The sequence below is a fragment of the Manis pentadactyla genome, chromosome 8, assembly GCF_030020395.1.
Source record: "Manis pentadactyla isolate mManPen7 chromosome 8, mManPen7.hap1, whole genome shotgun sequence".
NCBI classification, from domain to species: Eukaryota; Metazoa; Chordata; class Mammalia; order Pholidota; family Manidae; genus Manis; species Manis pentadactyla.
In genome coordinates this window covers 112,932,745-112,949,602 of record NC_080026.1, presented here as the reverse complement: position 1 = coordinate 112,949,602, position 16,858 = coordinate 112,932,745, and the positions used below count along the sequence as shown (strand labels likewise).

Sequence of the window (16,858 nt, the reverse complement as noted above, 5' to 3'; positions counted from 1 at the left end):
CTGCCACACATTTGCCAGCTGTTTTACCAAACCTTCTGCTCCTTCCCATTCCTGTGAGCAAAATGACCCCTCCCAGGCTAAATAATTAGGAATCTCTCCCCAAACTCATCCCAGTGTCCAGCTACCTTATATCTACCCTCTATCTCTTTTGCTGTCCCTCTAAGTCAGGTAAATTTTGGTCTGGTCTTTACTAGACTCCCTGAAGTGCAACCTCTGCATATTCATTCTAAGTCCTTGATCTAGCCTTCTCCTTCCAAACTTGAAAATCTCAAGCAGCTAGCTCATCATAGCTTATTTGGTCCTGCCATTTCCCCTGGGAAAAGCAGGCAAACAGGATTCTCTGGTTTCCTCCTTCCCCTGGCTCACAGCCCATGCTCAGCAGCAATCCCAAGCTACCCTGGGCCTCTACGTAGGCCTCCTACTTCCTACTCAACAGCCAGAAGGCTACCCAGAGAGACTCACCGCAGGGCCCCAGCTCAGAGGGCATCTCTGGGGGAGGTGGATGGCCAGGTGTCCTGGTGTCATCAGCAGCAGGAGTCAGGTGGGCTGAGGCCAGGGGTTTTGGGGCATGGGGCTCCATGGGTGTGAGGTCTGGGGAGGGTAGAGAATCCAGATGGCAGCTCTTAGTGCTTTCTTTCAAGCACCAGTCTTCCTACCCACCTAGGACACAGAGAACTATTCACTCCAGACTCTTTGATGCAGACTCTTTGATGAAATTGGGCCGAGCTGCCTACCCTGGATGACAGTCTGCTTGAAGAGCTCATCTCGGAGGTGGGGCAGAAAACAGTCAATGCGCTCCCAGGTGATCTCCCAGAGGGCTGAGGGGCTGCCTCCTCGGGCATCTGCACTGTGGAAAATCTCTGCTGTGTCCATCACCAGCAGCATATTCTTCAGGGACTCAGGGATGGCCTCTGACTGCAAGTGGCAGTGGGGCCATGAGCACAGGAAAGAGGGAATGGGGGAATATGATAAGAAGGAGGTAGCCACCAATGGGGAAGCAGCAAGTCTTCCCAGAAGGTAGGAGAGGAAGCAGGCAGTGGGAGTCGGGGCTGAGGTAGAACATACCAGTAAGTCACTGGAGCCTGCATGCATGTACTTGTCCATGAAGTCCAGGATGGTCAGCCAGAGGGCCGCAAAGGTAGAGAGTGACAGCAGTGGGGACAGGTGCTGCAGGAAGACCTGTGGCCCAGCAGCCCTTTCAGACGAGGAAGGGCAGGAGCCTTCTGCCCCCTCTCCAAGGCTGAGAGGCAAGCCTTGCCTTATCTTGCATCAGAATCTTAGATCAGAGATTCCTCTGAGGTCCAGAATCCTCCCAGGTCCCTGTGTCCTGCTGAATCACCATAGCTGGGGGTCCTAAGCACCTACATTGCATCTCTAGGTCCTACCAGAAGGCATGGTTTCCCTCAAGAAGAGGCAGGTGTGGGGAAAGTGGGTGGATGTAGGGAGGTGAGCAGTACCTTAGAGAGTAATGTGGAAGCCCTCATCCGGGTCTCCTCCATCCCACCCACATCTGCAGGGCTGATGTTCTCCAAGAGCTTGGTCAGTAGAGGAAACAGCACCTGTTGGATAAAGAGCCAATGTCTTCCTAGCAGGGTCAGCTGGCAGCCTTGCCCCAGGGAACCCAGGGGCTGGGGTGGATGGGTACAGAGCAGAAGGGAAGGTATGATGCAGGCTGAGGACTGATGCTAGGGGTTTATTAGGCTGCCTGGCTTTCCCTGTCTCAAGGATTTGAACTTCACCCTAAACCCAGAGGTAAGGCATACCTTGTTAAAACAGGACTCCCATTCCAGGGCATCTAGCTTTTGCAGATCGTGTACCAGGAGCGCTCGCTGCAGATAGGTCAGTGCTTGCATCCGCACCTGGCGGCGGGCATCACAGCACAGCCAGGCGATGCCTGAGAGTGAGACCAGGTTCAGCAACCTTCACGCATCCTGATCTCGGCACTTCCCAAGCCCAACTCCACCTCTGCCCTTTCACTGCCTGCTCCCCAGAGGTTTACCCTGCAGTAAGGGACACCAGCAGTGGGCCCAGAGAGTGCGTGAATCCGCGTCGATCTTCTGGCCACCTGTGTCCAGGTGGCGCTGCTCCTCCGCCCATGAGCTGTAGATAGAGGCCGCCCGCGTGTGCAGGGTGTGCATCAGGTCTAGCAACTGGGATCACAGGACAGGCAGGACATGAGTGAGGTTAGGTCTGGTGAACCCCCTCCCCCTCACTGACCCTGACTGAGTTCTCAAGGAAACCCCTAGTTCCAATCACACCATATTCCACCCCTCACCACCCCCTTCTCCTTGACATTATGAGCTGGTTGCCCCAAGCCTGGCTTGTGTTTCCCAAAGATGAGTATTACTCCTAGCAGAGGGATGTGTGTGGATTAAGTATTTAATTACATGTTAAGAAAGGTACTTTCTTTTCAATTCTCTTTCACACCTTCTGATGACAGATACAAGCTCACCTTGTTAATTTCATTTAAAAAAAAGACAGCAAACCTCAGGCTCAGAGGCTTTGATGGGCAATAATGTCTGGCCAGACTTAATAATTTTTAAAAGATTATTCTATTTAAAACAATTACTGCTCCACTTATTTAGTTATATAAAGTCTGCTCATAAATTTAATATGCCCACGGCAATCAGACAAAATAAAGAAATACAAGGAATCCAGATTGGTAAAGAAGAAGTTAAACTGTCACTATTTGCAGATGACATGATACTGTACATAAAAAACCCTAAAGACTCCACCCCAAAACTACTAGAACTGATATCGGAATACAGCAAAGTTGCAGGATACAAAATCAACACACAGAAATCTGTGGCTTTCCTATATACTAACAATGAACCAACAGAAAGAGAAATCAGGAAAACAACTCCATTCACAATTGCATCAAAAAAAATAAAATACCTAGGAATAAACCTAACCAAAGAAGTTAAAGACTTATACTCTGAAAACTACAAGTCACTCTTAAGAGAAATTAAAGGGGACACTAACAGATGGAAACGCATCCCATGCTCATGGCTAGGAAGAATTAATATCGTCAAAATGGCCATCCTGCCCAAAGCAATATACAGATTTGATGCAATCCCTATGAAACTACCAGCAACATTCTTCAATGAACTGGAACAAATAATTCAAAAATTCATATGGAAACACCAAAGACCCCGAATAGCCAAAGCAATCCTGAGAAAGAAGAATAAAGTAGGGGGGATCTCACTCCCCAACTTCAAGCTCTACTATAAAGCCATAGTAATCAAGACAATTTGGTACTGGCACAAGAGCAGAGCCACAGACCAATGGAACAGACTAGAGAATCCAGACATTAACCCAGACATATATGGTCAATTAATATTTGATAAAGGAGCCATGGACATGCAATGGCGAAATGACAGTCTCTTCAACAGGTGGTGCTGGCAAAACTGGACAGCTACATGTAGGAGAATGAAACTGGACCATTGTCTAACCCCATATACAAAAGTAAACTCAAAATGGATCAAAGACCTGAATGTAAGCCATGAAACCATTAAACTCTTGGAAGAAAACATAGGCAAAAACCTCTTAGACATAAACATGAGTGACCTCTTCTTGAACATATCTCCCCGGGCAAGGAAAACAACAGCAAAAATGAGTAAGTGGGACTATATTAAGCTGAAAAGCTTCTGTACAGCAAAAGACACCATCAATAGAACAAGAAGGATCCCTACAGTATGGGAGAATATATTTGAAAATGACACATCCGATAAAGGCTTGACGTCCAGAATATATAAGGAGCTCTCACGCCTCAACAAACAAAAAACAAATAACCCAATTAAAAAATGGGCAGAGGAAATGAACAGACAGTTCTCCAAAAAAGAAATACAGATGGCCAACAGACACATGAAAAGATGCTCCACATCGCTAATTATCAGAGAAATGCAAATTAAAACTACAATGAGGTATCACCTCACACCAGTAAGGATGGCTGCCATCCAAAAGACAAACAACAACAAATGTTGGCGAGGCTGTGGAGAAAGGGGAACCCTCCTACACTGCTGGTGGGAATGTAAGTTAGTTCAACCATTGTGGAAAGCAGTATGGAGGTACATCAAAATGCTCAAAACAGACTTACCATTTGACCCAGGAATTCCACTCCTAGGAATTTACCCTAAGAACGCAGCAATCAAGTTTGAGAAAGACAGATGCACCCCTATGTTTATTGCAGCACTATTTACAATAGCCAAGAATTGGAAGCAACCTAAATGTCCATCAATAGATGAATGGATAAAGAAGATGTGGTACATATACACAATGGAATACTACTCAGCCATAAGAAAAGGGCAAATCCAATCATTTGCAGCAACATGGATGGAGCTGGAGGGTATTATGCTCAGTGAAACAAGCCAAGCGGAGAAAGACAAATACCAAATGATTTCACTTATCTGTGGAATATAAGAACAAAGGAAAAACTGAAGGAACAAAACAGCAGCAGAATCACAGAACTCAAGAATGGACTAACAGGTACCAAAGGGAAAGGGACTGGGGAGGATGGGTGGGTAGGGAGGGATAAGGGGGGGAGAAGTAGGGGGGTATTAAGATTAACATGCATGGGGGGGGTAGGAGAAAAGGGAGGGCTGTACAACACAGAGAAGGCAAGTAGTGATTCTACAACATTTTGCTATGCTGATGGACAGTAACTGTAAAGGGGTTTATAGGGGAGACCTGGTATAGGGGAGAGCCTAGTAAACATAATATTCATCATGTAAGTGTAGATTAGTGATAGCAAAAAAAAAAAAAAAAAAAAAAGGCAGTTCCTGTGTGGTAACCTCCAACGAGTTCTACACAAGGGTATAAAGGGCATATAAAAGTGTAGACAAAGGGTCTGTTTGTGTTTATACAGAGGATCAAAGCCTAATTGGGCTACCCCGAAAATGAACTAAGATACGATATGAAAAAGAACTTCCGACATCTGCACTCTCTGGAAGACTCATGCCAGAAGATGATCATCAAAAAACCCCAACAAAGATCCACGCACTGCTACAGCTGTAGATGCACTCATCCCACCAGTTCCTGGACTTGCCATGGGAATGAGGAAGGAGACATCTAAGCTGGCCTGTGCATACAGTAAAACAACAAAATTGGACTGGATCTATACTGTTGGAACTCAACCAAGAATTTGGAGAAGTGCAAATTGTAGCGCTCCAAAGTCTTACAACTACAAACTATTTACTGTTAAAAGAACATATGGCATGTAAACAGTCCCCAGGAATGGGTTGTTTTAATTTGTCTGATTTCTCTCAGACTGTTCAAGTTCAGTTGGACAATATCCACCATATCATAGATAAGTTTTCACAAATGCCTAAGGTGCCTAACTGGTTTTCTTGGTTTCACTGGAGATGGCTGGTAATTACAGATATGCTTTGGTTATGTAACTATACTCCTATTATGTTAATGTGTGTGTGCAATTTAAGTAGTAGCTTAAAACCTATACATGCTGAAGTTACTCTACAAGAAGATATATCAAAGAAATAATCAATCTTCCCATGTTTTCTTCCGCCTGCTACTTCTATAGCTTTTCTTCTTCCTTCCTAATTACAACCCTTAAATAGAATTCGTGCCTCATATCAAATTTACCGAGTATCATAATTCTTCCAAGTGGTAAAGATACCTCAAGACAAATGCTGGGCATAGAAGCCACAGGGCATAAATATGCAAAGAAGTAAAAAGCTAACTTTTTCAAACAATAAGGCTTCTCTCTCACTTACCAACTTCACATTTCCCTGTATGGCCCCGGAAGATGACTGGTTAGCCAGAGACGGGTAAGATTCCTCAAGGGAGGAACAACCTAAGACAGGCACAGTCGCAGGGGGGCCATCAGGTGAGAAATTGGGGATCAACAGAGGTGAGGCTTAGAACCTCACCCCCCCGTTCTGAGAGAAATCTTCTGCATACGTGGATGTTGTATTGCCCTGGTCTAGCTTGGATTAACACATAGTCTACAGGCACACACCTGATCATCTACATGTGCTCTCTTACAACACTAAACTATGTTTTCTACCTTTATCTTGTATCTACCTACCACTTCAGCATTTTATTAAAAATAATAATAATAAAGAGAGAAATGTGGTATCCACATATAAATCAAGTATAAAAACCAAATGAGTATTCATATTTGAACTGACTGTTTAGAGTTCATAATGCATGAGCAAAAAACCGAAAGTTTCTGTGATGACTGCCCTTGTACTGTTCACTATGTAACTTATTCATTATGTAAGAATTTGTTCTACATGTAAAAACTTGTTTGTTATGCCTCAGAAGATTGGAGACTGACAAAAATTAGGCTTGGGGTGGATTAATGCTTGTGCATTGAGCATTGACTCCCTTATACAGAATTTTATTGTCGTTAACAACCATTTGATCAATAAATATGAGAGATGCCCTCACAAAAAAAAAAAAAAAAAAAAAAAAAAGGACAGACTTCCAATGGTAAAATAAATTAGTAACCGGGATGTAATGTATAGCATAAGGAATATAGTCAAGATATTGTAACAGCCTGGTAGGGTGATAGCTGGAACCTAGAATTATGTATATAAATGTTCTACCACTGTGTTGTACACTTGAAACTCATGTAATGTAATACTGTGTGTCAACTACCCTTCAATAAAAAATAATTATTTAAAAAAAAATAATAATAATGGCATTTCAGAACACTCAAAAAAAAAAAATTTAATATGCCTTGAATAGACACAGAGTTAACTCTGGAAAACAGATGAAAAACTGGTGACGGTAGTTGCCCCTGGTGAGGGGAATGAACTTGGCGGCTGGGGAGAGGAAGGGAATGGGAGAGTCCTTAATCTTATGTTTACCCTTTTGTACCTTTTGAGCCTTGTACCATGTACATATATTACATATTCAGAAAGTAAACCTTAAAAATTAAGCAAAGACTTACAGGTGGACCTGGATAGGGGAACACTGTGGAGGTGGGGGCCAAGGACCTGGGTTGGAAAACACAGGCTCTTCTTCTCACTCTGGCTGTCCCTGGCTCTGCCCAGATTCCCAGAGTCAGATGCAGGGAGAGGAGAGGAAGTAAATGCCATACTTACGTCCTGACTGACCTGTAAAGACACTGTATGGTAGCTGGCAGGTACGCCTTCATCTTCATCATCGTCACTGTGGCTGCCCCGAGTAGCATGCTGGCTGGAGGTTCGAGGCCGCCGAAGCACTGAGCCTTCCTTGGATTTCTTCTTGAAGCGGTTCCCTTTGCTGTCATATTTGTGACTCTTGCCACGTTTCTCCTGGGACTTGCACCCTGAACAGAGCCAGACCCAGATCATATTTCCATATCCATGGGCACAGATGGCCTTGTTCTCCCTCTCCCCCATATATTCACACAGCTATTTCCTAAATGCCCTTTCATCAGTTGACCCACCGCCATTCAGACTGGCCTCCACGAAGATGCGGAGCGTCTTGACGCAGAGCTCAAAGTTGTCGGGTGTGATGTGGGCAGCATCACGCACAATGAAGGACAGTGATTCCACACACTTAAGCAGGGACTTAGTGTCATGTGGCCCAAGGTCTAGCCCCACTGTTAGGCTGTATTGATTGACCAGGGGTGAAGAGGCTGGCCAGCTGGGCCCAGGTCCTGGTTTGGAGTTATCAATGTCGTCCTTCCCCACCTGTAAAGTACACAGAGGAGCTGGGAACCTAGGCTTAACCCCGAATTTCCCATCAATGCCCTTTCAGAAGACTGGGAGTTTTTCCCACAGGCAAGGAGGGACGACTCTGCTGCCCATATGCGCACTCACCACTAACCAACCACTGCTGACCACATCAGCATCTGTGGCTGACCGGTGGATCTTGCCAGGCTTGCCATGGTCAGTGTAGACTTCTGAGTCAGATGTGTATCCTCGGTCCAGGCTCACATCATTTTGATGGTAGGATGGGAGTTCACTGTCTGATTGGGCCCCTGAGCCGTTAGGGAGAAGGGCAGAGTCAGGGTAAGGACAGGAACACTGGGGTGAGGGATTATTTCAGCTCTCAGGAGAAAGGTGCTAAAGCCCAGCCTCTCCTCTCTCAGACTGGCTTAGTTTCAGCCCTGTCACCAGAGGGCTGAAAGATGGCCTGGACAGCTTTTCTCTTGACCAAATGGGGCAGCAGGCTAATTTGGGCTCCTGATGGCATGTAGTAGCACCTGTTAGGGGAGGGTGGTGGTGGTGGGGGTATAGTTTCTGAGAAAACACATCTCAGGACAGTAGGAAGAAGCCTACTTGCCCTCATGCTGTTTAACCTGTGGGTACTGGGGAGAGGCCAGTGGGCACAAGAAGCTCTGAAAGCAGATGGCAGAAGCCAGGGGTGTTTAATCTGCAGAATGCAATAACTTGTGTTTTGTTTCCTGTCTCAATCCCTGGGGCCATAACTGTTTATCTGCCAGTGTGGGTCTCCCTGGGAAGGGGCTTACCAGCATCAGGTGCATCGGCCCTGGCTGTGGCCTGTAGGGCAGCTGGCGGCTTTACACCTGAGCCAATGCACTCCAGCAGTGTGAAGAGGGTGGCCCAGTCATCACCTGAGTGGATGTTGGCTGCATTGGTCTTAAGGAGTTCATGGAGCCCATAGGCTACCTGGTGACTGACTCGGGACAGCACGCTGGGCTTCATTAGTAGCAAAATGCGCAGGGAGAGCAGTACCTGGGGTGAGGGTGGGCAGCAGTAAGTGGGAAGTGGGCAAACAGCTTGTCTAGTCTCTTTGCCCACCAGTCTCCTTAGGCCAGTGAAGAAAGTTTGGCTAGGACCCAGCATGTACTGGTGCTAGTCTTTTTAGTTTTTTAAATCAAAATTTTTATTGAGATAATTACAAATTCACATGCAGTTGTAAGAAATAATACAAAGAGATCTCTTATACCTTTACCCAGTTTACCCAATGGTAACATTATACAAAACTACATAATACTATATCATAACCAGCATACTGACATTGATATGATCCACTGATCTTATTCAGATTCTCCCAGTTTTACTTGTACTCATATGTATACGCATGTGTTAAGTTCTACACACTTTAATCACTTGTGCAGGTTTCTGTATCTACCACTAGTCAAGATTCAGAACAGGTCGATCATAAGATCCCTCAAGTTGCCCTTTGATAACCATACCTGCTTCTTTCCTTCCCCCATTCTAACCCCTGGCAATCTGTCCACAACCTCTAAACTTGTCACTTCAAAAATGTTATATAAATGGAATTATATACCCTTTTGGGAATGGCTTTTTTCACTGAATATAATTTCTTGAAGATTCATCCAAGTTGTTGCATTTATCCATAGTTTGTTGCTTATAGTTGCTGAATAGTATTCCCTGATATGTATGTAACACAATTTAACCATTTGCTTGCTGAAAATCATCTGGGCTAGTTCCAGCTTCTATTACAAATAAACTTTTATGAACATACATATATATAGGTTTTTATGAGAAAGTAAGACTTCATTTCTCTGGAATAAATGCCCAAGAATGCAATAGCTGGATTGTGTGGTAACTGTACATTTAGCTTTAGAAGATGCCAAGAGTAAATGTCCTATTTTACATTCTCACCAGCAGTGTATGAGTGATCCACATCCTTGCCATCATTTGGTACTATCACTATTTTTTACTTTAACCATTCTAATAGGTATGTAGTGATATCTCATTATCACTACAATGCTAATTTTAATTAGCATTTCCTGGCTAATGTTGCTGAACATCATTTAATATCTTCATGTGTTTATTTGCCATCCAAATAACTTCTTCAGTGAAACATCTGTTCCTATCTTTTGCACATTTTCTAATTGAATTTTTTTTTTACAGTTGTGTTTTGAGTTCTTTTGTATTTCAGCTTTTAGTCTTTTTTCAAATATGTGATTTACAAATATATGTTTCTTGTCTTTTCATCCTTTTCACAAGAACTCCTATAGAGTAGAAGTTTTTAATAGTGATGAAGTCTAATTGGTCAATTTTTCCTTTTAGGGACTGTGCTTTTGGTGTCAAGTCTAAACTCTGCCTAGCTCCTGAAGATACCTTCCTAAGGTTTCATAGTTTTACATTTTACATTTAAATCTACGATTCATTTTGTGTTAATTTTTCTATAAGGTATGAGGCTAGGTCAAACTTTGCCCCTCGCCAATGGAGCAACTGAAAAGGCTATCCTTCCTCCATTGAATTGTTTCTGTACTTTCATCAAAAAATTGTTGAGCATCTTTGTATGGTTTTCTGAGCTTTCTTTTAGTCCATTCATCTGTGTGTCTATCCCTCCACAAATACCAGATAGTCTTGATTACTGTAGCTATATAGTAAGCCTTAAGAGCAGATGGAATGATTGAGCCCTCCCACTTTCTTCTTTCTCAAGATGTTTGGCCATTCTAGGGCCACTGTTTTTCCATCTAAATTTAAAAATTAGCTTATCAATGTATACAAAAAATCTTGCCAGGATTTTCATGTAAGTTGCATTAAACTTAAACAGATCAATTTGGGGAGAACTGACATCTTTTGGGAATGGCTTGGTCCCTAAGGAACATAAGGGATGAGGATAGTCTCAGCTGGAGAGGCCATTACGTTGAGTCTTCCAATCCATGAACGTGGTATGACTCTTCATTTATTTAAGTCTTCTTTGATGTCTTTCATTAGCATTTTGTAATTTTTAGAATATAGAGTCTTTACATGTTTTGTTAGGTTTATAACAAATTATTTAATTTCATTTGGAGCACTTGTAAATGCTATGGTGTTTTTAGTTTCATTTTCTATATGTTCACTGTTAGTATATAGAAATGTGATTAATTTTTGTGTGTTGCTCTTATATCCTATGACCTTGCTGAATTCATCTCTTAGTCCTATGCTGGTAGTTGGGCCAAGAGATCTCAGGAGGGTCCTCAGCATGAGAACCAGGAAACCAGGATTTGGGCTGAGACTGCCACAAGGCAGCAGCCATCCAGCCTTAAAGAGCAGACTCATAGGAGCATGCACAGGTGCTGAGTATGAGTACCAGCTTCATGCCTGAGGCCATTCCACACTTAGCCCCAGTGCCACCTGTTAGACGCCCCCAGCCTTGTGGTAGGTTACTGGGCTAGTGCTATGGGGCACTAAATCTATCCCCCGTCTCAGGCCATATCCATAACTGACACTACCTTGCATACCTTCCTGCTCTACCAGCTGCACTTTGCTTACCTGGCTACTGATCTCTTCTCTCCGGAGTAGCCGAATGGCCAGGCGCAATAGCCCCACAACTGCCCGCTCCACAAGGAAGCAGAAATCCTGTGCCTGGACACACAGGTGGTATAGATGGTCTCGAACAGTCTGCCACACACAGCCCACACGGTCCCTGAGGAACATAAGGGATGAGGATAGTCTCAGCTGGAGAGGCCATAAGCCTCCCTTTCTGACCCAGGCTAGGCCTTTCAGAGTTCATTGGTGTTATCTCCTAAAGCAGGCAGGTAAACTGAGCAAGCTTCTCCTCCACTGCCTAGAGCTTCAAGTGCTTCTTGCCCCTAGAGCCCAGTCAGCAAGATGGCTCCAGTCTTCCATCCCTTTGGCACAAGCCCTGTATGAAGCCTGCCTAAGGACTGCCTTCTACCTGTTCTCCAGCACAATCCTCAGCAGCATTTCCAGGGAGAAAGCAGCATCCTCCTCATCATATGTCTCTTCATCTGGTGTCACTGAGACCAGGGCCTGGAGAAGAACAACAGCAGGAATGTACGCATGGAACAAAAGCTAAACACTGGCCCTGCCCTGACTGAAATGGAGGCATACACCATTGTTGCCATCTCCTCTCCCAGCTAGCCCTTTCATCCCTCTTCTTCATTCTGTACCTTCATGAGCTCCTGCAGTGACTCCAGCTGGAGAAACTTGCTTTCTGTGATCATTTTTTCTGGATCACATTGCTAGAAGAGGCACGAGAGAAAGGGGTCAGTGACAAGGGCTGGAGGGAAGAGAATGTTCCCAAGAGCCAGGGAGAGAGGGCAGAAAGAATCTGTCCTGGTCACAAGCCTTGGATGATTCTATTCTTCAGTATATATGGTGGCATCTGTCCAGTAGGGAGGGGGTCTAGGCTTATTCACCAGAAAAAGCCAGGGCATTTACCTTGATACAGTCCAAGGCTACTCTCCTGGCTTCTTGGTTTTCAGTGGATGGGCCCCGCACGCTAGACTGCTCTGTACCGCTTAACGTCAGCCAGCTCACAAAGCTTAGCACAGTCGACTCTCCTCTGTAGAAAGAGTATAAGCCCTGGTGAGCTTTGTTCTGACCCTCCGTCCCCAAGGCCTTCAGTCTCTGGACTACTCTCACCGGTTCGATGGTGTCTCCTCCCGCTGTAGAGAGATCTTGCCATTGGGATCCACAAAATCTTCTACCTGGAAAATCAGGTCAAGAATAATTTCTTTCCAAATGCTCTTTTTATTTCCTTCTCCTCTGCAAAGTTCTTTGGTTTTCTTCTTATAGCTCTCTGCCCTACACTATTAACTGGGGCCCCTCCAACTAGGATGGGCAGAGGTTTATACCAGTCTTCCTTTATAGCTGTCCCCTGACCCAAGATCTGTGGTCTTGTATTTGAGGTGTTCCTGGTATGCTTCAGCAGGCATCAGGCCTAGTGCTACTCTCAACCAGTTCTATACACATAATCTATAGCACATAATTTTGGAGCTCTTGTCTTGTTATTGTACATTAGCCTTCCACCAAGAATTACCTCCACCATAGCGTTGGGCAGCAGCTGAGCTCTAAAAAGCTGCAGCATGGCCTCCATGATATTCTTCCAGCCCTCCCGCAGGATGTCTCCATGACGATGGGCCAAATAGAATACAGTCTTGGCTGCAATGTGGGCTTTAGGGTTGCTTCCAAACACACTGGGCAGGTTCTCAATAGACTGGAAAAGAAGATGAGAAGAGGCTTAGGGACTAGCAAATATCTGGAAAGGAGACTCCCTTGGGCCTCCCTGAGGGTGCTTCTGCTGGCTTTGCTTCAATCCCCCACAATACTGGTGGGAAGGGCTAAGCTCATTAAGGCATTCCCCACTATTGCCTCTCCTCTCCCATCCCCATGAGGTGATGAAGATGAAACAAAAAAGGCCTAACCACTGCTGTGGCCTAGGGGGAGTGAGGGGAATTTGCTAAGAGAAATAAATCAGTTCTGTATTTAAGGACAGCTCTGTGGTTAAAAAAGAGGTCCTCCTTAGGAACTCCAAGGACACAGTTCCTGTCTATACTCACCTCACTGCTGAGAGCTGTGAATTTGCACAGAGAGATGATGAGATTGTCAAACACATCACTGAGGCCATAGTGGGCAGAGATCATGGCACATTTCCTGTAATGTCACATCCCAGAAACAGAGTCACTGGAAGGCCGGGTAGCCCTTCCAAGTCCCTGAGGAGGCTTGCTTGGATTCTTCCCCAATCAGATCCAAGAAGAAACCTTTTACTCTTGAGTCTGTTTAAGACTGAGCTTCCCCAAGCATCAGCCTTCCCTCCAAAAACTCAGGAGGAACCCCATTCTAAGAAAATAAGAGTAGGAGTCAGAGAGACACGGAGGCAACTATGTTATCTCAGAGAGGTGGGAAGAGGTCTTGACCAAGGTCAAAGCCGGGCTACCTGAAGCCTGAGATGGCTTTCTGGATGATTGTCTCCTCAAGGCTTTTGTCAAAGACATAAGAAAGAGCAGCAATAGTGGGTCCCCAGGTCATGCTGAAGAGGTCAAGATCATAGCTGCCAGCAGGCACACGCAGGAATATGCCCTCTGGGGTGGCACCTCGATGAAGCAGCACATTCCACACATAGTTCTCCCGAACCAAGCCTGTCTGTTCCTCAGGCATCACAATTTCCTCATTCCTGTCAGGAGGTAAGGATAAAACAGGTGCATTGCTGTGAACTTGACTCATTCCCTATTAGAATAGGGGGCTTCACTCATATGGTACTCTCAATCAGTGACAGGTCATCAAAGCTGCACCTCAGTGATCTGTTTCTACCCACAGGTGGGACCAGGGAGAAAGAATGGAAGTGTTCCAAAATCCTCCATGGTATCAAAGCCCTGTCTCTAGGTGGGGGGTTTTAGTTTTGTGGTGAGATCTCACATTCTTTCTGGGTATGTATGAGAGGATGAATAACTCTACCTTTTCCAATTTATAGTAAAAAACTTAAGTGTCTCATCTCTGACTTTTGACCCAAAACTCACCCTCCAATGCCTACCTTGCATTCTTTACCAGCCTCAGAATGCATCTTATGAGCTAGACAGGAAAGACCAGCTGCCTTGGGTTTGGAAAATGGGGCCATGACATTTCACTTAGGAGGTGCAGTTTGGATTCTGGTTCAGAGTATTAGAGTTCCAACACTGTTCAGGCTTCTTTAAGGAAGAAATGAGTTGGGAGAGAAGGAGCTGCCCAGCTAAGTTCCAAAGTTAAATCCAGGGTATATGAGTCATTGCAGTCTGATGTGACTCTTAAAATCTGGAAAAGGAAGCAGTATGCTTTTCCTTAGTAGAGACACTATACATTTTCTCCACACATACTCACTTGATGGCATGGTACATGTCCTCCAGGATGTCTTGCTCAAAGTCCTTGCCTCCATTCACACCTTTTAGGTTTTTGCGAAATTCCTAGAGACAGGCCAATAAGCTTTTCCGCATGTGTCAATGCTGAAGCCCCACCCAAGGAACTCCTAGGTCTGTGTGTATAGGACTTAGAAAAGAATATGTGAAACAACCCACCTCCCTACCCCAAGTCCTCTTCTGGATTGGCCAGCCCTCCTGATTCCCATGGACTCAACCCTGTCCATTGTGCCCACTGGAAATCCCATGTCCCTCCTGCTACCTCCAAAGCTGTGCTGGATCTTCACTGCCTTGGTTGGGATCCAAGCCTACCTCCAGGGTCATGGGCGCATTCTGTTTGCGAACGTTGTGATTGTGCTGGTCAGTATTAAGCATGATGACAGCATAAGCCAGGGCAAAGCAGGCATCGCTATTGGCAAATGGGGAGCCATTACAATTCTGAAAAAGCAAAGACCCCACCTGTGTCAATGTTGTCTGGCCAATCAAACCCTCACTGCCTACACACTGGTCAATGCTGGTACAGAGGGGAGATAGACACCAGCCAGGAAGCAGCCAACCTCTTGCTAACTTCTTAACAGAAGCTGACCTCTCTAAGAAAATCTCACTGATGTTGCTCTTGAGCCTTCTTAGGAGACAACAGCTGGGTACTTCAGTTGAAGCCATAGATACCTTCAGTCAAATGAACTTGGGATACTGGGCTCAGCCCCTGCCAATTAAACTCACCCTCCAATGCTCTGTGAAGGCCTCTAGCAACCTCTGGATGACTGGTGCTTCCCCAGGCAAGCGGAAGGCTTCCAGGTAGAGACGGAGAGCTTCATCCAGCCGCAGACCCTGAAAGCTGAAGGTGCTACAGAGAGAGAAAGAAAGATGAAGAGGCTGAACATATATAAGCTGCAAATGTGCTCTCCATTAGCCAGTCCTTCTAACCTTCTCCTACTGGAACAGAGGAAGCTGAGGGCTCTGGCAAAGGGAGTTATCTCCTGGTTACCTCAACACAGAGCAGAATTTGACAACTCCTAACCTTAGTACTTTTCACATCAGCATGTTATTGCCTGGAAATCTCATCCCCTGGAATCCAGAACCTACCCTGTGCTCAGGAACCCTGCTCTACCCCTTTGTTATACTCTCTATGCAGAATGGAGTGGCTCCCAAAGCTATCTTGCTGGACACACTTTCAGGTCCAAGATATACAAATCATGGGAAGAGGAAGAATATGTAACTTGGGTCACCAGCAAGAAGTGACTGAGACTAGTCTGTGTGTGTGCGGGGGGTGTCCTGCCCCCTGACGCTAATCACCAACTAGGTCCCATACTTCTTGCAGCTCCCTTACCTCACAAAGCTCTCCAACAGGTCAATATTTTTGCGGTCACTCACAAACTCTCCAATCATTTTCTTGTCCAGCCGAGGGTTCTCTCGGAGCCACTGGGCTACCTCTGTGTTGTCCATTGGGATGGTGAGGAGGCCCTTCTCTTGCAGAAACTGAATCCCCTTCTTTGTTTTCTGGTTGAACTGCTCTGTGCCAGTGATCAGCAGCTATAGAAAAATACTCAGTATGTCACAAGCTGCTCTGCCCCTAAACCAGACAAGGCCAGGCAAGACTCCATCACAGTCCACAACTGGTCACCTAGTGAGCCCTTAGGATGTGGTTGTAAGTGACTACCGAACTAAGGCTTCATCGTACTGGCTTCACTTTCCCCAGTCTTCATGTCTAACCAGAATGGGCTAAGGAGTTCCTTTCACCACTTTTATGAGTGCTCAAGATGCAGAGGACCCCCTCTCCTCCAACCTGAGGACCAGGGAAGAAAAGGAGAAGCAAGAGACTAGAGAAGGTTTCCTTCTCTCCAGTTTTATAGCAATCCCTGGCATCTGTTTACAGTCCAGCTTGGATTCCCCTTCTTTCTTTGGTTTCCTAACTCTTAAGGCCCTGAGATTTGAAGGACAGGTGAACTAAATGTGACAATAACTCAACTTTTTGTCTGTTTAGTCATGGCCATTTAGTCAAGGGCGTGTATCAACCAGTCATTTAGGCTGACCTTAAGAGGAATAAACGGTTAAATACGCTTTCTTTGTGTTAAGAAAACCAAAAGGCACAGTTATGTGAACTTTACTAAAGCACCAGAATAATGTCAGTTCCCTTTTATTGCCAATCATCACCCCACAGCTTCAGTGACCCACGATACCAGCTCCCTGAGTTCTTGTCACCACCCAGCAGCACCTCTCAGCTGGAACATCATTTGCCCAGGAACACACAACAGGGTACACCTAACTACATGTCTCAGGATAAGGGAAGCGCTTCAAAGGAGGCTAGGGGATTGCTCAAGTCTCCAATAGCCCAAAGACTAGCCG

The 16,858-nt window shown here is 45.3% G+C and overlaps 1 protein-coding gene across 8 annotated transcripts in view; it reads right to left on the bottom strand.

Annotated features, from left to right (window-relative positions):
- Positions 1-16,858, bottom strand: part of GBF1 (golgi brefeldin A resistant guanine nucleotide exchange factor 1) — a 131,115-nt gene that overhangs the window by 871 nt on the left and 113,386 nt on the right. For 5 of the 8 annotated variants that reach the window (XM_057506254.1, XM_036898628.2, XM_036898633.2 and 2 more), the window contains 22 exons: positions 15,843-16,045; positions 15,236-15,359; positions 14,825-14,950; positions 14,478-14,560; positions 13,561-13,797; positions 13,184-13,277; positions 12,664-12,840; positions 12,267-12,331; positions 12,063-12,186; positions 11,792-11,863; positions 11,557-11,651; positions 11,151-11,304; positions 8,423-8,648; positions 7,770-7,930; positions 7,394-7,640; positions 7,068-7,273; positions 2,000-2,150; positions 1,764-1,894; positions 1,458-1,559; positions 1,066-1,179; positions 735-915; positions 463-591 (listed from right to left, as the gene is read on the bottom strand). In XM_057506254.1, coding sequence (XP_057362237.1) covers positions 463-591; positions 735-915; positions 1,066-1,179; positions 1,458-1,559; positions 1,764-1,894; positions 2,000-2,150; positions 7,068-7,273; positions 7,394-7,640; positions 7,770-7,930; positions 8,423-8,648; positions 11,151-11,304; positions 11,557-11,651; positions 11,792-11,863; positions 12,063-12,186; positions 12,267-12,331; positions 12,664-12,840; positions 13,184-13,277; positions 13,561-13,797; positions 14,478-14,560; positions 14,825-14,950; positions 15,236-15,359; positions 15,843-16,045 — 3,202 coding nt within the window. The remainder of the gene's footprint in view (positions 1-462; positions 592-734; positions 916-1,065; positions 1,180-1,457; positions 1,560-1,763; positions 1,895-1,999; positions 2,151-7,067; positions 7,274-7,393; positions 7,641-7,769; positions 7,931-8,422; positions 8,649-11,150; positions 11,305-11,556; positions 11,652-11,791; positions 11,864-12,062; positions 12,187-12,266; positions 12,332-12,663; positions 12,841-13,183; positions 13,278-13,560; positions 13,798-14,477; positions 14,561-14,824; positions 14,951-15,235; positions 15,360-15,842; positions 16,046-16,858) is intronic. The other 3 variants (XM_057506257.1, XM_036898634.2, XM_036898635.2) reach the window with 1 other exon arrangement.